We start from the raw sequence: 20362 nt of genomic DNA on the forward strand, positions 1-20362 counted from the left end.
ACAGAGGATGAGATGGTTGAATGGCATCACCAACTCAATGGGCATGAGTTTGAGCAAGCTCCAGAAGTTAGTGATGGACAGGGAAGCCTTGTGTGCTGCAGTCCATGGACTGCAGTCCCTGAGGTCGCAAAGAGTCGGACAGGACTGAGCAACTGAACTGAATGCAAAAGGGGTAAGAACTGTACAGGTACAATATGTAATAGACCTGAAGATTTCTATAAACTGTATATACTAATGAACATAATTCTTAATCACTCAAACTGGTGTCACATAGATATATCCACATATATTGAAGAGTATCAAATTTTTTTAGACAAGAATGACTACCCATGTTTTCCTTTTGTCATTCAATGAGATGTGTCTTGGGCGTTCTTTGTAGCTTATAAGTTTAATCATTGAATCAAGCACAATCCTTCATAAGCCCCTTTCAAAGGTTTGTTTCAAACTGTACGTGCACATACACACGCCATTTTATTTAACCATATGTCACCAGTCCTCAGTGCAAAGAGAAGTCAGAAAGCTCTTTTGTAAAAGATAAAGATCAGGGATGCATTCCATCTCTCTTTTGGTTACACCCATTGCTTCCCATGTCTGTTGGGCACACCACAGTTTAACGTGGCAACAACCTCCCAGAATTACTCTATTGCCTAAAGTCTAGCCAATGCTTCCTAGTTAATCCTGGTTTACTAGCATTTGTATCACACTCATAGACAGTTGAATGGTTTCATGGCAAGAAATAGATTGAGTGATTGCTTTCTACTTTTTAAAAAATTGACTTATTCTGAGTGAAACTAAAGAATTGCTTGTGTTGTGTGGGTTAAAAACAGTCTTTGGGGGACTTTCCTGGTTGCCCAGTAGTTAAGAATCTGCCTACCAATGCAGGGGATGTGAATTCAATCCCTGATCAGGGAACTAAGATCCCACATGCCAGGGAGCAACTAAGTCCACAAGCCACAACTACAGAGCCCATGTGCTCTGAAGCCTGTGCCCCACAACTAGAGAGAAGTCCGAGTGCCACAAAGAAGGAAACTGCATGCCACAGCTAAGACCTGATGCAACCAAAACTAAAATAAGTAAATAAATATTTTTTAAAAAGAAAAAGAAGAACCATCTTTAGGCACAACCTCACAGTCACAACAATCATCTCTTAATTCTTCTCTCATCTACTTTCTAAGGTCAGATGATGATTGAAACACATGGTAAGAAGAGATCCTTCTAAAGATCTGCTAAAGGCAAGATACAGTTCAGAGTTACTTCAAAATCAAGACCTATTTTTTTTTCCTGCTAAACATGTATAATTTTTGCTGAACACATATACATGGAGTTAGAGAAACAGAGTTCCACATTTCTGTACCTGAAATTCTTATAATCAAATGTTTTTTAGAGTTCAGAATGTATTAGATAAAAGATCAGCAACAGAACTTCCAGAAATTCTAAAGTTATAAAAGGTTGGACAGTCAAAATTTTCAGGTTTGGAGACCATATGGTTTCTGGCATATTCAATTTGTGTTTGTAGCACAAAAGCAATCATAGACAGTGCATGAATAAATAGGTATATTGCATTCCAGTGAAACTTTATTTACAAAAGCAGACAGAAGACTGAATTTGGTCAGCTGACTTCAGTTTTGTGACCCCTAGTCTTTAGAAAGGCAATGTAATGCAAATTTACGTGGATTTAGAATACCTTCAGTGGGCAACAACTCTGTCAACCACCAACACCATGTTTAGCAGCAAAACCTAAGTATTCATGCTAATTTGGAAACAGACTAAACAATGTCACATTAATTCAGTACAGGTTTTACCACCAAATTTAGTTTTGCCATTCAACTTACAAGGACATTTTAACTTTCAGAGATATATATATATATTTTTAATTTTGAAAAACTGATTGTGGACCGATGCATACTCTTGTGTTGAAGTGTTTGAAATGATTACTTTTGCCCTAAGGAATTTCAGGGGAGGAAAAAGAAACACATATAGTCTGGAGGAGATAAGTCTGCCAGTAATAATAGAACAACAACCTTAGCAGGTGTGTTAGGAACCACGACACCCACTTCTCCAGGCCAAAATGATATTTAAAAGATTGCATGGTTTATAAACCTCATCTAAAACAATGTGCTTGTAATGCATTTTTGAAACCTTTTTTTTTTTTAGAACTTCAGAAAGTTCTTTTGAGTTTAAACACAGGCCTCCTTTATTCTGCCTCGAGCAATCTTTAGGATTCTAAGAACCTAGAAATAATTCCTGTGGCTATTCTGTGTATCAGTGCCCAGCATAATTTTTCTCTACTGAATATATGTACCCCATTTTGCTGTGAGTAAATAACCAGACCCTTCTTATCTGGATTGTTCTGATTGAGCCAGTGTATTCTCCTTCCTCAGGTAATTTAAACTTTTACAAATGGAACTTTTACAAATGGCAAGTGATGCATAAATATTAGCTATTTAGGCTATCTTTATAGAGCACTGCTAAATAAACTATCCCCTGGGCTTTGCCCTCATTACAGGATGTTGATAAGCAATCAGATGGTAAAGGGCAATATTTGCTACAAAATTATACACCAGGTTAAATCAAACAATCTTAGATTATTAGAGCTAGAAGACATTTAAGGATGATCTCTAGGTCGAAATCTTCAATTTTCGTAAGAGGAAGCTGACAGTCATCGTTACTGTATATGAAACACCCAAAATTACTAAGCTGGTTAAGAGAAAGGCCACACTTTAAGCAGTGTCTTTAGATTTCCAGTTTAATCTTTTTCTTTATAATACTAGACTGGTTAGTTGTCAAATACAAACCAAACAAATACTGACTGAATACCCATGAGCTCTATATTACATACCAAACCATGTATTATGAGCTAGTATTGTATCTGGTTTTATCTTCAAGATAAGGTATGAAAATGCTGGCAATATAATGGAGTCTTTGATAAATACAATGCTCAAAGGGTATGCATCACGTCAGTTTGCTCTGGGGTCTTTAGGAAAAACATTATATTAATTCAGGATAAAAAATGAATTTACTAGTCAGGTTTTTGTTTGCAAGAGACAAAAATACAGCACAAATGATTAGACAAAACTTTGTCTTATTCATTCACATTGGAGAATTCCAGGTGTTAAACTTGGTGAGGCACTTCATCATTTCATGATATCAGGTGTGACTATAGGTTCTTTAGAACATAATAACACTCACATACGTGAAGCAAAACTCTTGTTTCCTACATATCCAAATAAGAGAAGGAATACACAGGGAAATGTCCCTAGGGACAGGATAAAAGCAAGCTGGGACTTAGGTGTGGACAAGATAAGAGCAGCAAATGAGATAGGGTTAGCTATATTTCGAGGGCTTCCATGGGATTATTTTGAATAATTCCATCAGCCTTAGGAAGAAGGGTCATTCCTGATTGTTAGGTAGCTAGAGATCTCTGAAAATTGGGTTTGTATGCACTATAATCCAGAAGTGTCAGAGCTTGAGAAGGAAAGAAATTGGGGTAGGGACTCGGTAAATTTTCTGCTAAGGGGAATTGATAGCTTTTAGCCATGCCTTCTAAACTGGGTGAAGATATGACTTGCAAAATGTTATATTACATTGGATTAACAGATTTAAGTCTTAGCATCTTAGTTGTTGTAATATCATTGACAAATCATTGGCTTTGTTGTCATTAGTTTGGCTTAGGCTACATCCCCCTTCTTTTGCAAAACACTGTAGCCAGGGGAATGGATTCCTCATTGACACAGCCCTGGTCATATCTTCATCCCTGTAGCTAGGAGATGAAGGAAATCTCACTTTCATTATATGGACTGACGATGTATAGGAAGGTGGTTCCTCCAAAAAAAAGGAAATAAATAGATAAATAAAATAAATACATGCATAAAGACAGAGTTTTTATCAGAAGAAGAGAAGAATGAATTGTTTGATTGGAGAAACTAATGATGTCCATCAAATAAGTTGGTAATTATAAGTTTTTACTTTCTACTCTACCCTTTCTATTCTCCATATCAGCCAGAATGATGTTAGTATCATGTAAATGTCCTGCTTCAAATCCTCAATTATGATTTGAAAGTGCAACATCCATATTTGTCAACATGGTCCATAGGCCTTGAATAGTTTAACCTCTTTGTCCTTCTCCAACCATGTCTCATGCCACTGTTCTTCTGAATAGCACCGAAATCTCTTTAAGGTCTTTGAAAATGCACACTCAGTCCTGCTTCAGGACTTTTCACACTCCTTCCCTTTTGCTTAGACAGCTAGTAGTCTCCTTCCTCATTTTACCTACCTTAATCCCTGCTCTCCTACATGCCCTCCTCATGTGCATGCATGCACTTGCCTGGCTAAGAGCTTCTCGTTTTTCAAGTCTCAGTTCAAACACACTACTTGAGCATCACCTCATAGATCTCATAGATAGCACTTATCTTCTGCTAAGTATTACCATATTTACCACATCTATCAGTGTGTGTGTGCTTGATTTTGCCATTTTTCTTATAAAATGTAAGATCTCAAGGGTGAAATGAAGAGTTTTAGATTCATTACTAACACCAAGGTACCTGATGTCTGGCAGAGAGTAAATATAAATGAATAAATGTTTTTTGAAAAGATAGAAATGAATAAATAGATATAGAGTATCAGTTCAGTTCAGTTCAGTTGCTCAGTCACGTCCGATTCTTTGCAACCCCATGATTGCAGCACGCCAGGCCTCCCTGTCCATCACCAGCTCCCGGAGTTCACTCAGACTCATGTCCATTGAGTCAGTGATGCCATCCAGCCATCTCATCCTCTGTCGTCCCCTTCTCCTCCTGCCCCCAATCCCTCCCAGCATCAGGGTCTTTTCCAATGAGTCAACTCTTCGCATGAGGTGGCCAAAGTACTGGACTTTCAGCTTTAGCATCATTCCTTCCAAAGAACACCCAGGACTGATCTCCTTTAGAATGGACTGGTTGGATCTCCTTGCAGTCCAAGGGACTCTCAAGAGTCTTCTCCAACACCACAGTTCAAAAGCATCAATTCTTCAGCGCTCAGCTTTCTTCACAGTCCAACTTTCACATCCATACATGACCACTGTAAAAACCATAGCCTTGACTAGACAGACCTTTGTTGGCAAAGTAATGTCTCTGCTTTTGAATATGCTATCTAGGTTGGTCATAACTTTCCTTCCAAAGAATATACAGTATAATTTCACTTAAATGTGAGATGTTAAGAGTTTGGAACTTCTGGTGTTAAAGAGAATGAAAGATGATGTAAGATATGAGAAAATTTCTGGAAGGACATTGTCAACTCAACATAGCATATTGATCTGAATACTGCTTATTTTCTTTTTGATTTTTATTCCTTGATTAAATCTGAAAGCATTTAATTTAGATTTATAAAGACTTAGAATATAGTCAGTGGTTTGTGTTTATGTCAAAGTTACTAGTAACAGAAAGAAATTAAAGATTTTTAAAATTTAAAAATATATCAGAAAATGATCAAAACTTTATTATTTACACTTAAAATCCACATACTTCCAAGAGATATTTGAAGTTGCAAGAAAATATATTTCCACTAGGTTAAAAGTTGTAAAGGGTCCTATCATTTGATATATAATGATTTTATCAAAATATGACCTAGATGAGTTCATTCTACACTTTTTTGAGATTATGAGCTTTATGAGCTGCTTACTAAATTTCACTTTTTGAATAAAGGCCAACCAAACTATTATCTTGATTTCATTTATCACCGGAAAGCTTAAATGTCAAAATAAATTAAAGAAAATTATGATGTTATTGAATAAAAAAAGTATATCTCACACTCTACACATAATATTTCCAGAAATTGAATTCTACAGAAGTTTTAGCAAAATATTAATTTTAGGTCTAGTAAAGATAATGCTTCTCAATGAGTATATTCTCAATAATACTGATTAAAAAACAATCCATGAAATGTGTAAAGTCACTGTTATATAAAAGATAAAGCAAAATTTTACCTTATTCCTAATGGTATAAAATAAAAAGTAAAAGACACCAACAGAATTGTGGGAGTTGATTTAATATGTCTTTAAACCTAACATTTTAAAAAGTCAAATTTAAAATTATACTCATGAAAGTTTTCTTCCACAAGAATACAATCAATTGAACTGCACTTCAGCCTATTAACTGCTATAGAAAATTTTATAGCAAATGTAATGTATATCTAAGGTATAAATTTAAATTATGGGAATATGAGCTGAAATTATGAAAACTTTGCAAATTATACATGCACGTAAAAAGTAGACTTTTAGCTTACCTTATTTAGATTAATAATATTTAAATATTAACTTGAGCCAGTATGCAACAATTTATATATATGTAAGAATATGTATATTTTTGCATTTGTCATTTCATGACAATTTTCTTTTTCTTTCAGACTCTTGAAATACTGACTGGAAGATAGACATTTTCTTTCCGGCTGATTGTATGGGAGAAATTTTGACTTTAGAAAGTGGAAATGAGGTTGCTATGGAAACTGGTAATTCTGATGTCACTCATAAACATTTCCGCAGGTAAAGTGTTCTATTATTATGAGTTCTGATTGATAATCTATTGGCATTTTATTTTTTCTACAGGTGAAGCAATTTTCAAATACATAATATAGGGTTGGCAAAAAAGTTCTTTCATGTTTTCCCATAACATCTTACAGAAAAACCCAGAAGAACTTTTTGTCCAATCTAATACTTACATTATTTAAATAACTAAATGATAAAATTTTAAAGGTAACCTCTATGGGTAATATAGAGTTTAATCCTTAAAAAAAATTAATCAAGTGCCATTTTTAAATAGAACTAAGATGATTTCAGTTATAAATTGTCAAGTATGAAATGTTTATAGTAAAAGGATGTGATTAAGTAAATTTTATCATCAAAAACAATGAAGAATAATTTTTTTGTTTCCTTTAGAGTGGTCTTTAAAAATTAAAATAGAAATATATTTTCTTCAAATTTGGAATTTGGTATGGATTAAAGCTATATTAGTATAGAAGATAAAGTAATATAGAGTGTCATATCAGAAGTAGAATAAGTTTAGAGTTTTTTTCCTATCCATGTCAATGATACATTCTTTCATTCACCCTAAGTATGAAGTCTGTGTATCAGATAGCTTTTGTCATGCAACAAACCATCACAAATCTGAATGGATGAAAATAACACATAACCATGTATTTAGTTGAAAAATATATTGATGGGCAATTTTAAGTAGGCTCAACTGGCCTATTCTTTTTATTTTGCCTGAGTGCTTTACATCTGTGGTTAAGCTACTGGGTCATCTGGGACCTGGCTAGTCTGGTAATAGAGACCACTGGGCTGTCTCTGCCCCGAACCAAGTGTTCTTTTATCCTCTGTAAGTCTGTGGTCCTTCATATATGTCTGCTCAAAATTCCAAGAGAAATCAGAAGTAGGCAAGGTTTTTTAATGTTAAAACTTGCAACTGACACAATGCCGTTTCTGCTGCATTCTTTTAACCATTCCCAGTCACACTATCAGATTCAAGAAATATAAGAATATACTCCATCTCTTGATAGAAAAACAACAAAATTACACTGTAAGGGGTATGGAAACAGTAAAGCAGATAATAGTGACTAACTTTGAATATAGTCAACCATAGTTCTACTAAGAACACAGAATTCTATTCTGAAATTTCAAGCTTACCTGTGTGAGTCACCACACAACATGAACACTGTCTCAGTCATCTAATTGTCAGAGCAACTCTTCTATCAAAACATACTGCTTCCCACCAACTGTGGTAGTGCGTACTACCGAAGTTTCCCATATTCATACCAAAGCCCTAATATATTAGGAGTAACATAGGAACAAACACAGTAACACATGAGTCAGAGACATGGTAATTGTAAGAGGCAAATATTCAAAAACAATTCTAAGAAGTGGAAACATTTCTAATTTTAAAAGGTATAAAAAGGTTAAAATATGCAAAACATAACCATTAGAATCAGAAAAACATGTAAATAAAGATATTTTTACTACTAGAGAATCCAGTGGCTAGAAGTGCTATCGTTGTGTTTATTCAAAGTTATTACATTATTTTGATTCATATCACTTCTAATTCTCTGTAACAAAGAATCAGAGTTAAATAATATTTTTTGTAATAGATGAAAACAAAACCAGAGTCATCAAAGTGCTCCCAAATTATACATATGTGAATACAAATTATATTCTTATCCTGCAGTTTCAGTTTCCTGTCAAAATTTTAGATTAACATTTTGCCCTTTAAATATCTATACTGAATCAGCACAGTATATCTAGAAGATCTTTTATGTTAAATTAAAATAAATTATTATTCTCAGACCACGTATCATCTGAGAGATCTTCCAGTTCTGTTACGTCTTATTTTTCCAAGTTGGATGTGATTCAACATGTCCTTTTGCTTTATCCTAAAGCGAAAAATAATCATGTGTCCTTGGTGTACAATTTTCTTATGAAAGAACAGATTGTATCTTTTTTTTAAAACCACAGCTATTTAAATAAGATAATCTGAGCAACATTGCCACAGAGGTAAGAATGCTGACAATCATATACACAGGAGAGCGTTGCTTTGAATCTGTTTGTTTTGTTTTGTTTTATTTTAAGATTTCATGGTCTATCTCCCCACTTGCAGATACTATATACTATGTTAGTTTAGAAAACTCAGTTCCCTAATGATGCAGTGCTGTTTCTACACACACACACACACACAAACATACACATGTAATAACTTCTTATTTTCCAAAAATTGATTTTGATTCATTCTGAACGACCAACAAATCTTTCACAATTATGTGTTTTTCCTTCCTATTTTTTACTGTTACAATTTTTTCAAAACAATGACTTTTTACTTCTCTCCAAACTTTAAATTAAAATTTAAAATTTTACCCTATCTCATCTCCTATTTGTTGTTGTTGTTGTTAATTAACTGTATCTAACCCTATTACTATGGACATTGGCCTTTAAGTTTTTATGATGAACCATAATCTATCCAGGCCTATGTTATGGTTCTGGAATATTTTTGAAATTATGGATATTTAAAATTTCTAGTATTCTATTTTAGTATTTTTTTAATATTATGAGGCAACCATTTAATTAAGATACATGATTGCTAATTATGTGTGAAAGTCACTCAGTCATATCTGACTCATTGTAACTGCATGGACTATACATCCATGGGATTCTCCAGGCCAGAATACTGGAGACGGTAGCCATTCTTTTCAGGAGATCTTCTCAACCCAGGGATTGAATTCAGGTCTTCCACATTGCAGAGAGATTCCTTACCAGCTGAGACTTCAGGGTTTTTAATCACTTCATTAATGTGTGTGGTAGACTAAATAATTTTCCCGTGGATACCTAGGACCTACTATCTGGAACTTGTGACTTTCCCATTAAGTAGCAAAATGGATTTTGCAGATGGGATTAAGTTAAAGATCTTGAGATGGATAGACTATCCCGGAATAACTGCATAGGAAATCGAAATGCTCTTGTAAGATGGTGACAAAGGAAATTTGGCATAGAGCAGAACGCAATATGATGAAAGAGGAGAAAGAGACATCAGATCTTTGCTACCAACCTTAAATATATATAGGAAGGGACCATGAGCCAAGAAATGAAGCTCAAGAAGCTAGAAAAGACAAGGAAAGAGGTATTTTGTCTTTGAAGAAAACATACATTGGTTTCCATCCTGTGAAATCCATTTTGGACTTGGGACTTCCAGAAATGTGAGAAAATATATGTGTGTTGTTCTAAATCACCAAGTTGTAATTTTTAGAGAATCCATAGGAAACTAATGTAATAAGTTTCTTCCTCACTAAACTTTAAGCTCCAGAAGAGCTGGCACTGTATGTTCCTGGCATGTGGTAGGGATTCAGTAAATAGTGTTAAATGAACAAATGAGTGAATTAGATTCAATGTTATTGGTCCTATTTGGATTATCATCAAGTAGAAAAAATTAAGTCATGAATTTCCCATGTTTTGATGTCTTGTCATAGAATTTTAGAGATGGAACTCTAGCAACATTTGAAAGTTTCAAACTATGCCCTACTTGAATGTGAACTTCATGAGAGCAAAGATTTCCATATGTTCTATTCTCTGCTGTTTCTCCATCCCCTAACAGATGGTTTGTAAATATTCCACTAAATTCAACAGATAGTTTTAGTACCTTAGATATGCCGAGCACTGAACTAGATGTTGACCTTCACAGTAAGAGGGCCATGGTCCCTGTATTCTTCCGCGTACAGCCTAAAAATGGAACTCAGCAAGTCAGCCAATAATTTCAATAGAGAAAGTATAGCTTGCTATTTGAATATCATAGTAGAGAGCATATAACATGGAAATGTTCTAAGAGGACATCTGCTGTTTTTGTCAACCTCCAATCCATTTCTGCTTCCTCTGAAAAAGTATATTAGATTTTCCTTAGCAAACCACTGTTTTCTATCAGTCTTTGTAGTTGAAAGGAGAGTGACATAACTTCATAATCAGCCAATTGGTATATCCCATCGTCCTTCACCATAGTATTTGGTTCAGGAAATATTATATCTGAACAAATCCCTGGGCACTTGCTAAAATGAAACGACATAAAGTCATCACATGTGTGCTGTGGACGGCAGGGCCTGGTGGGCTGCCGTCTATGGGGTCACACAGAGTTGGACACAACTGAAGCGACTTAGCAGCAGCAGCAGCAGTTGACTCATTGGAAAAGACCCTGATGCTGGCAAAGATTGATGGTAAAAGGAGAAGAGGGTGGCAGAGGCTGAGACAGTTAGATAGCACCACGGGCACAATGAATATGAATTTGAGCAAACTCAGGGTTATAGTAGAAGACAGAGAATCCTGGCATGCTACAGACCATGGGGTCACAGAGTTGGACACAACTTAGCAACTGAGCAGCAACAACAGTTAGTACAAAGAGGTACCAGGGACTGCTCTGACAGAAAAATTGGCCTGGAAATGAAATTAACACAGACACAGAACAAACCAAGGGAACAATGGCACCATTTCTTCACTTTACCTTTGAAACTTTAAGTACCAGGTGTCTTTTTCCTATTTTATGCTAATTTCCATTGAAATTCTGTCCCTTGATGAAAAGAATCTTCTCTGATAAGGTCAAAATTGTTTTTAATGTAAATTAGTGATGATAAGTGAAGCTCTATTAGCAATAGAAATTCTTCGGGGATTAATGCCTACTCCCTGCTGGGCATGAGGAACACAGCAAATATGAAGACGAAGAAAAGGCACAATTTTTTTCCTGGAAGGATAAAAAGAGTCAAGAGGCTTTATATGGACTCAAGGCAAACCATTCAAATATCACAGTAATCCAAGTCTATGCCCCAACCACTAATGTCAAAGAACCTGAAGTTGAACAGTTCTGTGAAGACCTATAAGATCATTTAGAACTAACACCCCCAAAAGATATGATTTTCATCATAGGGGACTGGAATGCAAAAGTAGGAAGTCAAGAGATACCTGGAGTTACAGGCAAATTTGGGCTTGGAGTACAGAATGAAGCAGGGCAAAGATTAACAGAGTTTTGCTAAGAGAGCACACTAGTCATACCAAAACTCTCTTCCAAAAACACAAGAGACGACTCTACCCAAGGACATCCCTAGATGGTCTATACCGAAATCAGACTGATTATATTCTTTGCAGCCAAAGATAGAGAAGCTCTATACAGTTAGCAAAAACAAGACTGGGAGCTGACTGTGGCTCAGATCATGAACTCCTTATTGCCAAATTCAGACTTAAATTGAAGAATGTAGGGAAAACCAATAGACCATTCAAGTATGACCTAAATAAAATCCCTTAGGATTATACAGTGAAAGTGAAACATAGATTCAAGGGATTAGATCTGATAGACAGAGTGCCTAATGAACTATGGATGGAAATTGTACAAGAGGCAGTGGTCAAGACCACTCCCAAGAAAAAGAAATGCAAAAAGGCAAAATGGTTGTCTGAGGAGGCCTTACAAATAGCTGAGAAAAGAAGAGAAGCTAAAGGCAAAGGAGAAAAGGAAAGATATACCCATTTGAATGCAGAGATCCAAAGAATAGCAAGGAGAGATAACAAAGCCTTCCTCGGTGATAAGTGCAAAGAAATAGAGGAAAACAATAGAATGGGAAAGACTAGAGGTCTCTTCAAGAACATCAGAGCTACCAAGGGAACATTTCATGCAAAGATGGTCTCAATAAAGGACAGAAATGATAGGGAACTAACAGAAGCAGAAGATATTAAGAAGTGGTGGTGGGAATATACAGAAGAATTATACAAAAAGAAAAGATCTTCATGACCCAGATAACCACAAGGTGTGATCACTAACCTAGAGTCAGACATCCTGAAATGTGAAGTCAAGGGGGCCTTAGGAAGCATCACTATGAACAAAGCTAGTGGAGATGATGGAATTCTAGTTGAGCTATTTCAAATGATGCTGTGAAAGTGTTGTACTCAATATGCCAGCAAATTTGGAAAACTCAGTAGTGGCCACAGGACTGGAAAAGGTCAGTTTTCATTCCAATCCCAAAGAAAGGCAATGCCAAAGAATGTTCAAACTACCACACAGTTGCACTCATCTCACACACTAGCAAAGTAATGCTCAAAATTCTCCAAGCCAAGCTTCAACAGTACATGAACCGTGAACTTCCAGATATTCAAGCTGGTCTTAGAAAAGGCAGAGGAACTAGGAATCAAATTTCCAACATCTGTTGGATCATCAAAATAGCAAGAGAGTTACAGAAAAACATCTACTCCTGCTTTATTGACTACTCCAAATCCTTTGACTGTGTGGATCACCACAAACTGTGGAAAATTATTAAAGAGATGGGAATACCAGGCCACCTTACCTGCCTCTTGAAAAACCTATATGCAGGTCAAGAAGCAACAGTTAGAACTGGACATGGAACAACAGACTGGTTCCAAACAGGGAAAGGACTACATCAAGGCTGTATATTGTCACCTTGCTTATTTAACTTATATGCAGAGCACATCATGCAAAATGCTGGGCTCGGTAAAGCACAAGCTGGAATCAAGATTTCAGGGAGAAATATCAATAACCTCTGACATGCAGATTACATAGCCCTTATGGCAGAAAGTGAAGAAGAACTAAAGAGCCTCTTGATGAAAGTGAAAGAGGAGAGTGGAAAAAGTTGGCTTAAAATTCAACATTCAGAAAACTAAGATCATGGCATCTGTTCCCATCACTTCATGGCAAATAGATGGGAAAACAGTGGAAACAGTGAGAGACTTTATTTTCTTGGGCTTCAAAATCACTGCTGATGGTGACTACAGCCATGAAAGTAAAAGATGCTTGCTTCTTGGAAGGAAAGCTATGATCAGCTTAGACAGAATGTTATAAAACAGAGACATTACTTTGCTGAAAAAGGTCCACCTAATCAAAGCTATAGTTTTTCCAGTAGTCATGTATGGATGTGAGATCTGGACTATAAGGAAAGCTGAGCGCCGAAGAATTGATGGTTTTGAACTGTGGTGTTGAAGACTCTTGAGAGTCCCTTGGACTGCAAGGAGATCCAACCAGTCCAACCTAAGGGAGATCAGTCCTGAATATTCATTGGAAGAACTGATGCTGAAGCTGAAACTCCGATACTTTGGCCACCTGATGTGAAGACCTGACTCATTGGAAAAGACCCTGATGGTGTGAAAGATTGAAGATGGGAGGAGAAGGGAACGACAGAGGATGAGATAGTTAGATGGCATCACTGACTTGGTGGATATGAGTTTGAGTAAACTCCGGGAGTTGGTGATGGATAGAGAGGCCTGGTGTGCTGCAGTCTATGGGGTCCCAAACGTTGGACACGACTGAGCGACTGAACTGAACTGAACTGAAAGGTTAAAAGAGGTTAGGGTAGTTAAATAGGGACTGCTACCTGAGAATTAAATGGCATGGGAAAATAATAGGCTTCTATACATAGAAACTGAGATAAAAATATCATCATTGTGAGTATTATGCTTTGATACTATTTGCAAAGTATTTATTCACTATAGCAGTCACCTTGTACTTGGAAAATCCAGGTTCTCTGAGAACCTCAAATTCCATTAAGCATCACGGGGAAAACCACACTTGGTGGTTCTGTGATGTGGATAGTGTTCTCCCATCAATTATAATAAATCTGAACTGAACTAGTCAGAAAGCAAGCTCACTGTGGATACTACAGTATAGGGGGTTTATTTCAGAATGAAGATCTTGTACAGTTGTGAGGGAAACTGGAGTACTAAGGGCCCAAATGTAATGTCATCAACAAGCCCTCAGGGCACTTGGGCAGGTGGTAAGTCAGACATTGCAAGTGGATCTGGAAAGGCAGCAGATTCAGCTGCCAGAGAGGACATGAGGAGAACTTCATGTCCACTATCTCTGAAGCTGACAGCAGACTTAGGATCACTCTTGGTCAGCAGTGCTAGCAGTTAGGTCAAAAGCTAGATACGAGAAAGGAGACAGGGACCCTCTCTCAGTTTCTCAAAATCTCTCTCTCACCACAGTTACTTCCATGTGGCTTTCAGAGAACCTTGTCATTTCCTCTTCCCAAATTTCATCCAATTAAAAAAGAAAATCAACCCCAGAATTCAGAAATCCAGAATTCTATAGGGAAGGGAAATTTGGGAACTTAGTTTTAGCTAAGCTAATTTTATTGTTCTCTCTTATCTCTGAATTAGGATTTCTTCTGATTATCACTCATTTTTCTAATGAAAATAATCAGTAGTGTAATCAAGTAGAATCCAACAACTATAGATTGTCTTAGTGTTTACCTTCTTAACACATCAGCTGCTAAATATGTGTTTCAGACTGTCTCTTCACATTAATAGTTTGTTTGGAATGTCTGAGCATCTCACTGAGTTAACCAATTGACCACACTGATGGACAGGCAGACTAATCAATGAGTTTTGAAAGTTGGAATTTGGATATAACAGAACCTTAGCCACAGAATCGTAGCATTCAACAACTTGACAACGGCAGTAGAGTTTAAAAACTGTTACCCATCTGTGACTAAACTCTATCAGTGATGCTCTTGAAAATAATTTCAAAATAACAATCAGAAAACGTTTGATAAAAGAATAGCACAGAGAAATTCATTCATAATTACCCGAGGGGATAGCATGAGATGGATAAATCAATTCAAATATGAGTCCCAAGGTGCCTTTTAGCTAAAAGAAGCAGTACGGTCCTCCTATGTTATGTGAAAAAAATAGTAAAATTGTGTAATGATTTTCATCTTAAAATCATTGAATATCAGGACTGTAAAGGGTTATGGCTGTCTACTGTTATAGAGATGATAAATGCTAATGTTATCAAGGGCCAAAGCGGAAATAGGCTGAGACTCTAATCCCCAGGTGTAGATTATTGTTCCTGGTCTCATTTTTCTTCAGTATCCCTTTTCTTTCTTTTTTTTCTACACCTACATTTGGAGTGATTTCAATGTTGTAAAACTATAGGCAATGGACAGGTGCAAGGGTACGGAGAAACCTGGCAGTTGAATAGAAGATGTTTTTTTGGAACCAGTTCCCTGAACAGCCCATCTGCATCATCAGTCCTCACATGCTTTGGACTCTGGAAATGTGTTCTCAAACACAAAGCATGATCCAGCTTCTGCAAATATTTTATCACACAACAGCAAATCATTTGGCAATTCTATTTAAGAGAGACTCTGAGTCTGGATAAGTAAAATAAGTGTGTGGCCACGAACTTAGATAAATTAAATTATACCTTTGGCCTTGGATTCAGTTTGGTGTGCACACTCAGTCATTTAGTCGGTCTGCCTCTTGGTGACCCCATGGACTGTAGCCCGCCAGGCTTCTCTGTCCATGGTAATTCTCCAGGCAAGAATATTGGAGTGGTTTGCCATTTCCTCCTCTGGGGCATCTTCTCCACCCAGGGAACAAACCTGCCTGTCTAGCATCTTCTGCATTGGCAAGCGGGTTTTTTACCATTGAGTCACCTGGGAAGCCATTCAGTTTAGCAATGCTACATAAGAAGTATAAAGTAAAAGGACATTTAGCAATTATTAAAAGATGCTGTGGCCACCCAGTAGATTTTGATAATTTGTTCCCAGAAAGCACTCTTCCCTCAATTATTGGTGATTCTGTGTGAAAATGAGGGGTTGCACCTCCATCTCCACCTGTATATTGCAGCCGTGTAAAGCTCTTAATAAAAATGGAACCCTTCTGTGTTCTTTAATATAAGTGCTTTCTATTAATTCCCATGCATACACATACAGGTAAAACACACAAACTGAAACAAACAAATCTTCCTGCTCTTTTTTGAAATAAACTGACATTGTTTCCAGGCTCAAGGTTGAAAACTGGTTGTAGAGCTGGTCAGAGCATTTGGGTAGAGTTTGTTTGTTTATTCAAATGTTGGTTTAATTCTGTATATACCAAATTTCTTCATTGTGAGTCTGGAAAAGTGAGTAGACAACTTCTGCAAGTTTTTGAAAATGCAAGTTTGATTTTTTTTTTTAGTAGCAAAGAGGGAAAGAAATCCTATTTTCTGTTTTTCTGATAACCTATTAGGTACATTTTCAAACTGAAATTTTTTTGGCATGGTCAAAATCTGTTATCTTTGTTCCTGAAATCAGCACTAATTCTGTAAACAAAATAAGACCTAAATTAATGCTAAAAGGAACAAAAGCAATTACAATGTCAATTTTCTCTATGTAGAAAATTGATATTTAATATATTGATACATATGATATATATTTTTCTGGATATATTATATATATATATATATATACACATATATATATGTATATATGTAGGCTTCCTTTGTGGCTCACATGGTAAAGAATCTGCCTGCAATGCAGGAGACCTAGGTTCGATCCCTGAGCAGGGAAGATCCCATGGAGAAGGGAATGGCAACCCACTCCAGTATTCTTGCCTAGAGAATTCCTTGGACAGAGGAGCCCTGGTGGGCTACAGTCCATGGGTCGTAGAGTTGAACATGACTGATCAACGGCACCTTCATTTTCATATATATATATGTGTGTGTGTGTGTGTGTGTGTATTCCTGAGGTCACCATCATTGGGATCTCTATTAAATCTATAAACATGATATACTTCCACTAAAAAAATGGCTAAGATTTCCCTGGTGGCTCAGCGGTAAAGAATTCACTGGCCAATGCAGGTGACTTGGGTTCAAAACCTGGTCCAGGAAGATCCCACGTGCTGCAGAGCAACTAAGCTAGTGTGTCACAACTATAGAGGCTGTGCTCTGGAGCTTGGAACCACAACTACTGAAGTCTGAGCACCCAAGAACCTGTGCTCCACAGCAAGCCACTGCAATGAGAAGCCTGCACAATGCAACTAGAGAGTAGCCCCTAGTCATCACAACTAGAGAAAAGCCCGCACAGCAACAGAGACCCAGCACAGCCAAAAATAAATGAATGAATAAATAATTTGTTGATTTTAAAAATGGCTGATTTTTTTTAATGGTTAAATGAAGCAGCATTCTAGCAGATGTTTAACAACGCCCTCTCTGAAAAAAAGTTTGTGTACACATATATACACATATCTGCATGCAGGGGCTTCCCTGTTGGCTCAGAGGGTAAAGAGTCTGCTTGCAATGTCGAAGCCCCATGTTTGATCCCTGGATCAGGAAGATCCCCTAGAGAAGGTAATGGCAATCTACTCCAGTATCTTGCCTGGAGTATACACATGGAGAGAGGAGCCTGGTAGGCTACCCTCCATAGGGTCAGAGGCCAGGAAGCAACAGTTAGAACTGGACATGGAACAACAGACTGGTTCCAAATCGGGAAAGGACTACATCAAGGTTGTATATTGTCACCTTGCTTATTTAACTTATATGCAAGGTACATCATGAGAAATACCGGGCTGATAAAGCACAAGCTGGAATCAAGATTGCCAGGAAAAACATCAATAACCTCAGATAAGCAGATGACACCACCCTTATGGCACAAAGTGAAGAACTAAAGAGCCTCTTGATGAAAGTGAAAGAGGAGAGTGAAAATGTTACCTTAAAACTCAACATTCAGAAAACTAAGATCATGGCATCTGGTCCCATCACTTCATGGCAAATAGTTGAGGAAGCAATGGAAACAGTGACAGGTGTTATTTCCTTGGGCTCCAAAATCACTGCAGGTGGTGACTGCAGTCATGAAATTCAAAGACGCTTGCTCCTTGGAAGAAAAGTTATGACCAACCTAGATAGCATATTTCAAAGCAGAGACATTACTTTGCCAACAAAGGTCCATCTAGTCAAAGCTATGTTTTTTCCAATAGTCATGTATGGATGTGAAAGTTGGACTATAAAGAAAGTTGAGAGCTGAAGAATTGATGCTTTTGAACTGTGGTGTTGGAGAAGACTCTTAAGAGTCCCTTGGACTGCAAGGAGATCCAACCAGACCATCCTAAAGGAAACCAGTCCTGAATATTAATTGAAACACCTGATGCTGAAGCTGAACCTCCAATACTTTGGCCACCTGATGAGAAGACCTGACTCATTTGAAAAGAGCCTGATGCGGGGAAAGATTGAAGGTGGGAGAAAAAGGGGATGATAGAGGATGAGATGGTTAAATGGCATCACTGACTCAATGGACATGAGCTTCAGTAAACTCCAGGAGTTGGTGATGGACAGGGAGGCCTGGCGTGCTGCAGTCCGTATGGTCTCAGAGTCAGACACAACTGAGTGACTGACTGACTAATACATATATATGTGTTTGTATTCTACACACATGCATCCATGTATGTGTACATATATATGTTTATTATCAATTTTATTAATACAATGTATGTTAGCAGAGAATTGAAATAAAACTGTGAAATTTATGTATTAAAAAGCAAAGATATTACTTTGCCTACAAAGGTCCATGTAGTCGAAGCTATGGTTTTTCCAGCACTCATGTACAAATGTGAAAGCTAGACAATAAAAAAGGCTGAGCGCCAAATAATTGATGCTTTCAAAATGTAGTGGTGGAGAAGACTATTGAGAGTCCCTTGGGCAGCCTTGGACAGTCAATCCTAAAGGAAATCACGTCTGAATATTCATTGGAAGGACTGATGCTGAAGCTGAAACTCCAATACTTTGGCCACCAGATTAGAAGAACTGACTCATTGGAAAAGACCGTTGATGCTGGGAAAAACTGAAGGCAGGAGAATGGGATGACAGAGGATGAGATGGTTGGATGGCATCACTGACTCAATGGATATGAGTTTCAGCAAAGCCCAAGAGATGGTATAGGACAGGAAAGACTGGCATGCTGCAGTCCATTGGGTTGCAAAGAGTTGGACATGACTGAGTTACTGAACAACAAAAAAATAAAATGTACGGTACTCTTAAATATAAATTCCATAAAGTCATTTTATTCTCACAGAAGTCTTTTGTGAAACTGTACTGAATGCATATACCTTGAGCCAATCTCATTTCAGTTCAACATAACTTGACAGAGTTGGATTCCAATCCACCAACTCTGTTCCAGGTAATTGTACTGTTATTAAGTCCAATATGTTATATAATCTTAGTTTCTCACCCTCATACAAATTATTTATTTACTGAAAGCTCTTTCAGCATCAGCACTAAATCAAGATCTGATTTGTGATGTTTGCCAGTTTCTGTGTGTAAATATTCTCATGGCTGATTTCAAGCTAACATGACATCACCATGAATGTGGATATGGATAGATACAGTAGTTATTCATGATACAGGATTAGCATCATAACGGATACTATACATTTTATATGTCTTATACATATAAACCACTTCAACACTATGAATAATAGTAAAATGCACTAATCAGAAGTAATGAGTTTTGAATATTTATTATTTTTAATATAATTATTTTACTTTTAAGATGACATAATTTAACTTTGAATAATGTCTGTGCTTAATAACTTGCTTACAAAATTCCTAAGGATATCACTCAGCTCCCAAGAGCTGCCACAAGTTGGTTGCAGCACATCCCTGGCTAAATACATTATCAATAAATATATATGATATACATGTTTTGTATTACATATAATTTGCATATAAAATGTAAAACTAATCTATGTAATTAGAAGGCAGATAGAGGTTATTCTTGTCTGTCTTAACTGTGATTGGCAGGTCTTCTTGAAAGACAGCCATGGTCTGCATCCTGACTTGAGTGCTGGTTACCTTAGGTGGGTTCAATTTGTACAAATTCATTGAACTTATGTTCATATTCAATTGCAATAATCAAACTGAACATGATTAAATCTGAACTGCTGAGGACAGCAATTTGTCACAATATTTTGAAAGGTCCTCATGTGATTCCAGTGTGAAGTTTGAGAACCAGAATTTTTCCATATTGTTTAATTAATCTGTCAAATTATACTAGTTTAAAATATGCTAATGTGCTATTTACTGATATAAGCAAAAGGAAATGAAACAAATTGTAATATAGT

At 36.7% G+C, this 20362-nt stretch overlaps 1 protein-coding gene across 2 annotated transcripts in view; it reads left to right on the forward strand.

Annotated features, from left to right (window-relative positions):
* The window catches only part of CNTN6 (contactin 6), a 322024-nt gene that overhangs the window by 57857 nt on the left and 243805 nt on the right, over positions 1-20362 (forward strand). For both annotated transcript variants that reach the window (XM_027523249.1, XM_027523250.1), the window contains exon 2: positions 6376-6511. In XM_027523249.1, the coding sequence (XP_027379050.1) occupies positions 6457-6511 (55 nt within the window). In that variant the 5' untranslated portion in view covers positions 6376-6456. The remainder of the gene's footprint in view (positions 1-6375; positions 6512-20362) is intronic.

This window comes from Bos indicus x Bos taurus, chromosome 22 (genome assembly GCF_003369695.1).
Source record: "Bos indicus x Bos taurus breed Angus x Brahman F1 hybrid chromosome 22, Bos_hybrid_MaternalHap_v2.0, whole genome shotgun sequence".
Classification (NCBI taxonomy): domain Eukaryota; kingdom Metazoa; phylum Chordata; class Mammalia; order Artiodactyla; family Bovidae; genus Bos; species Bos indicus x Bos taurus.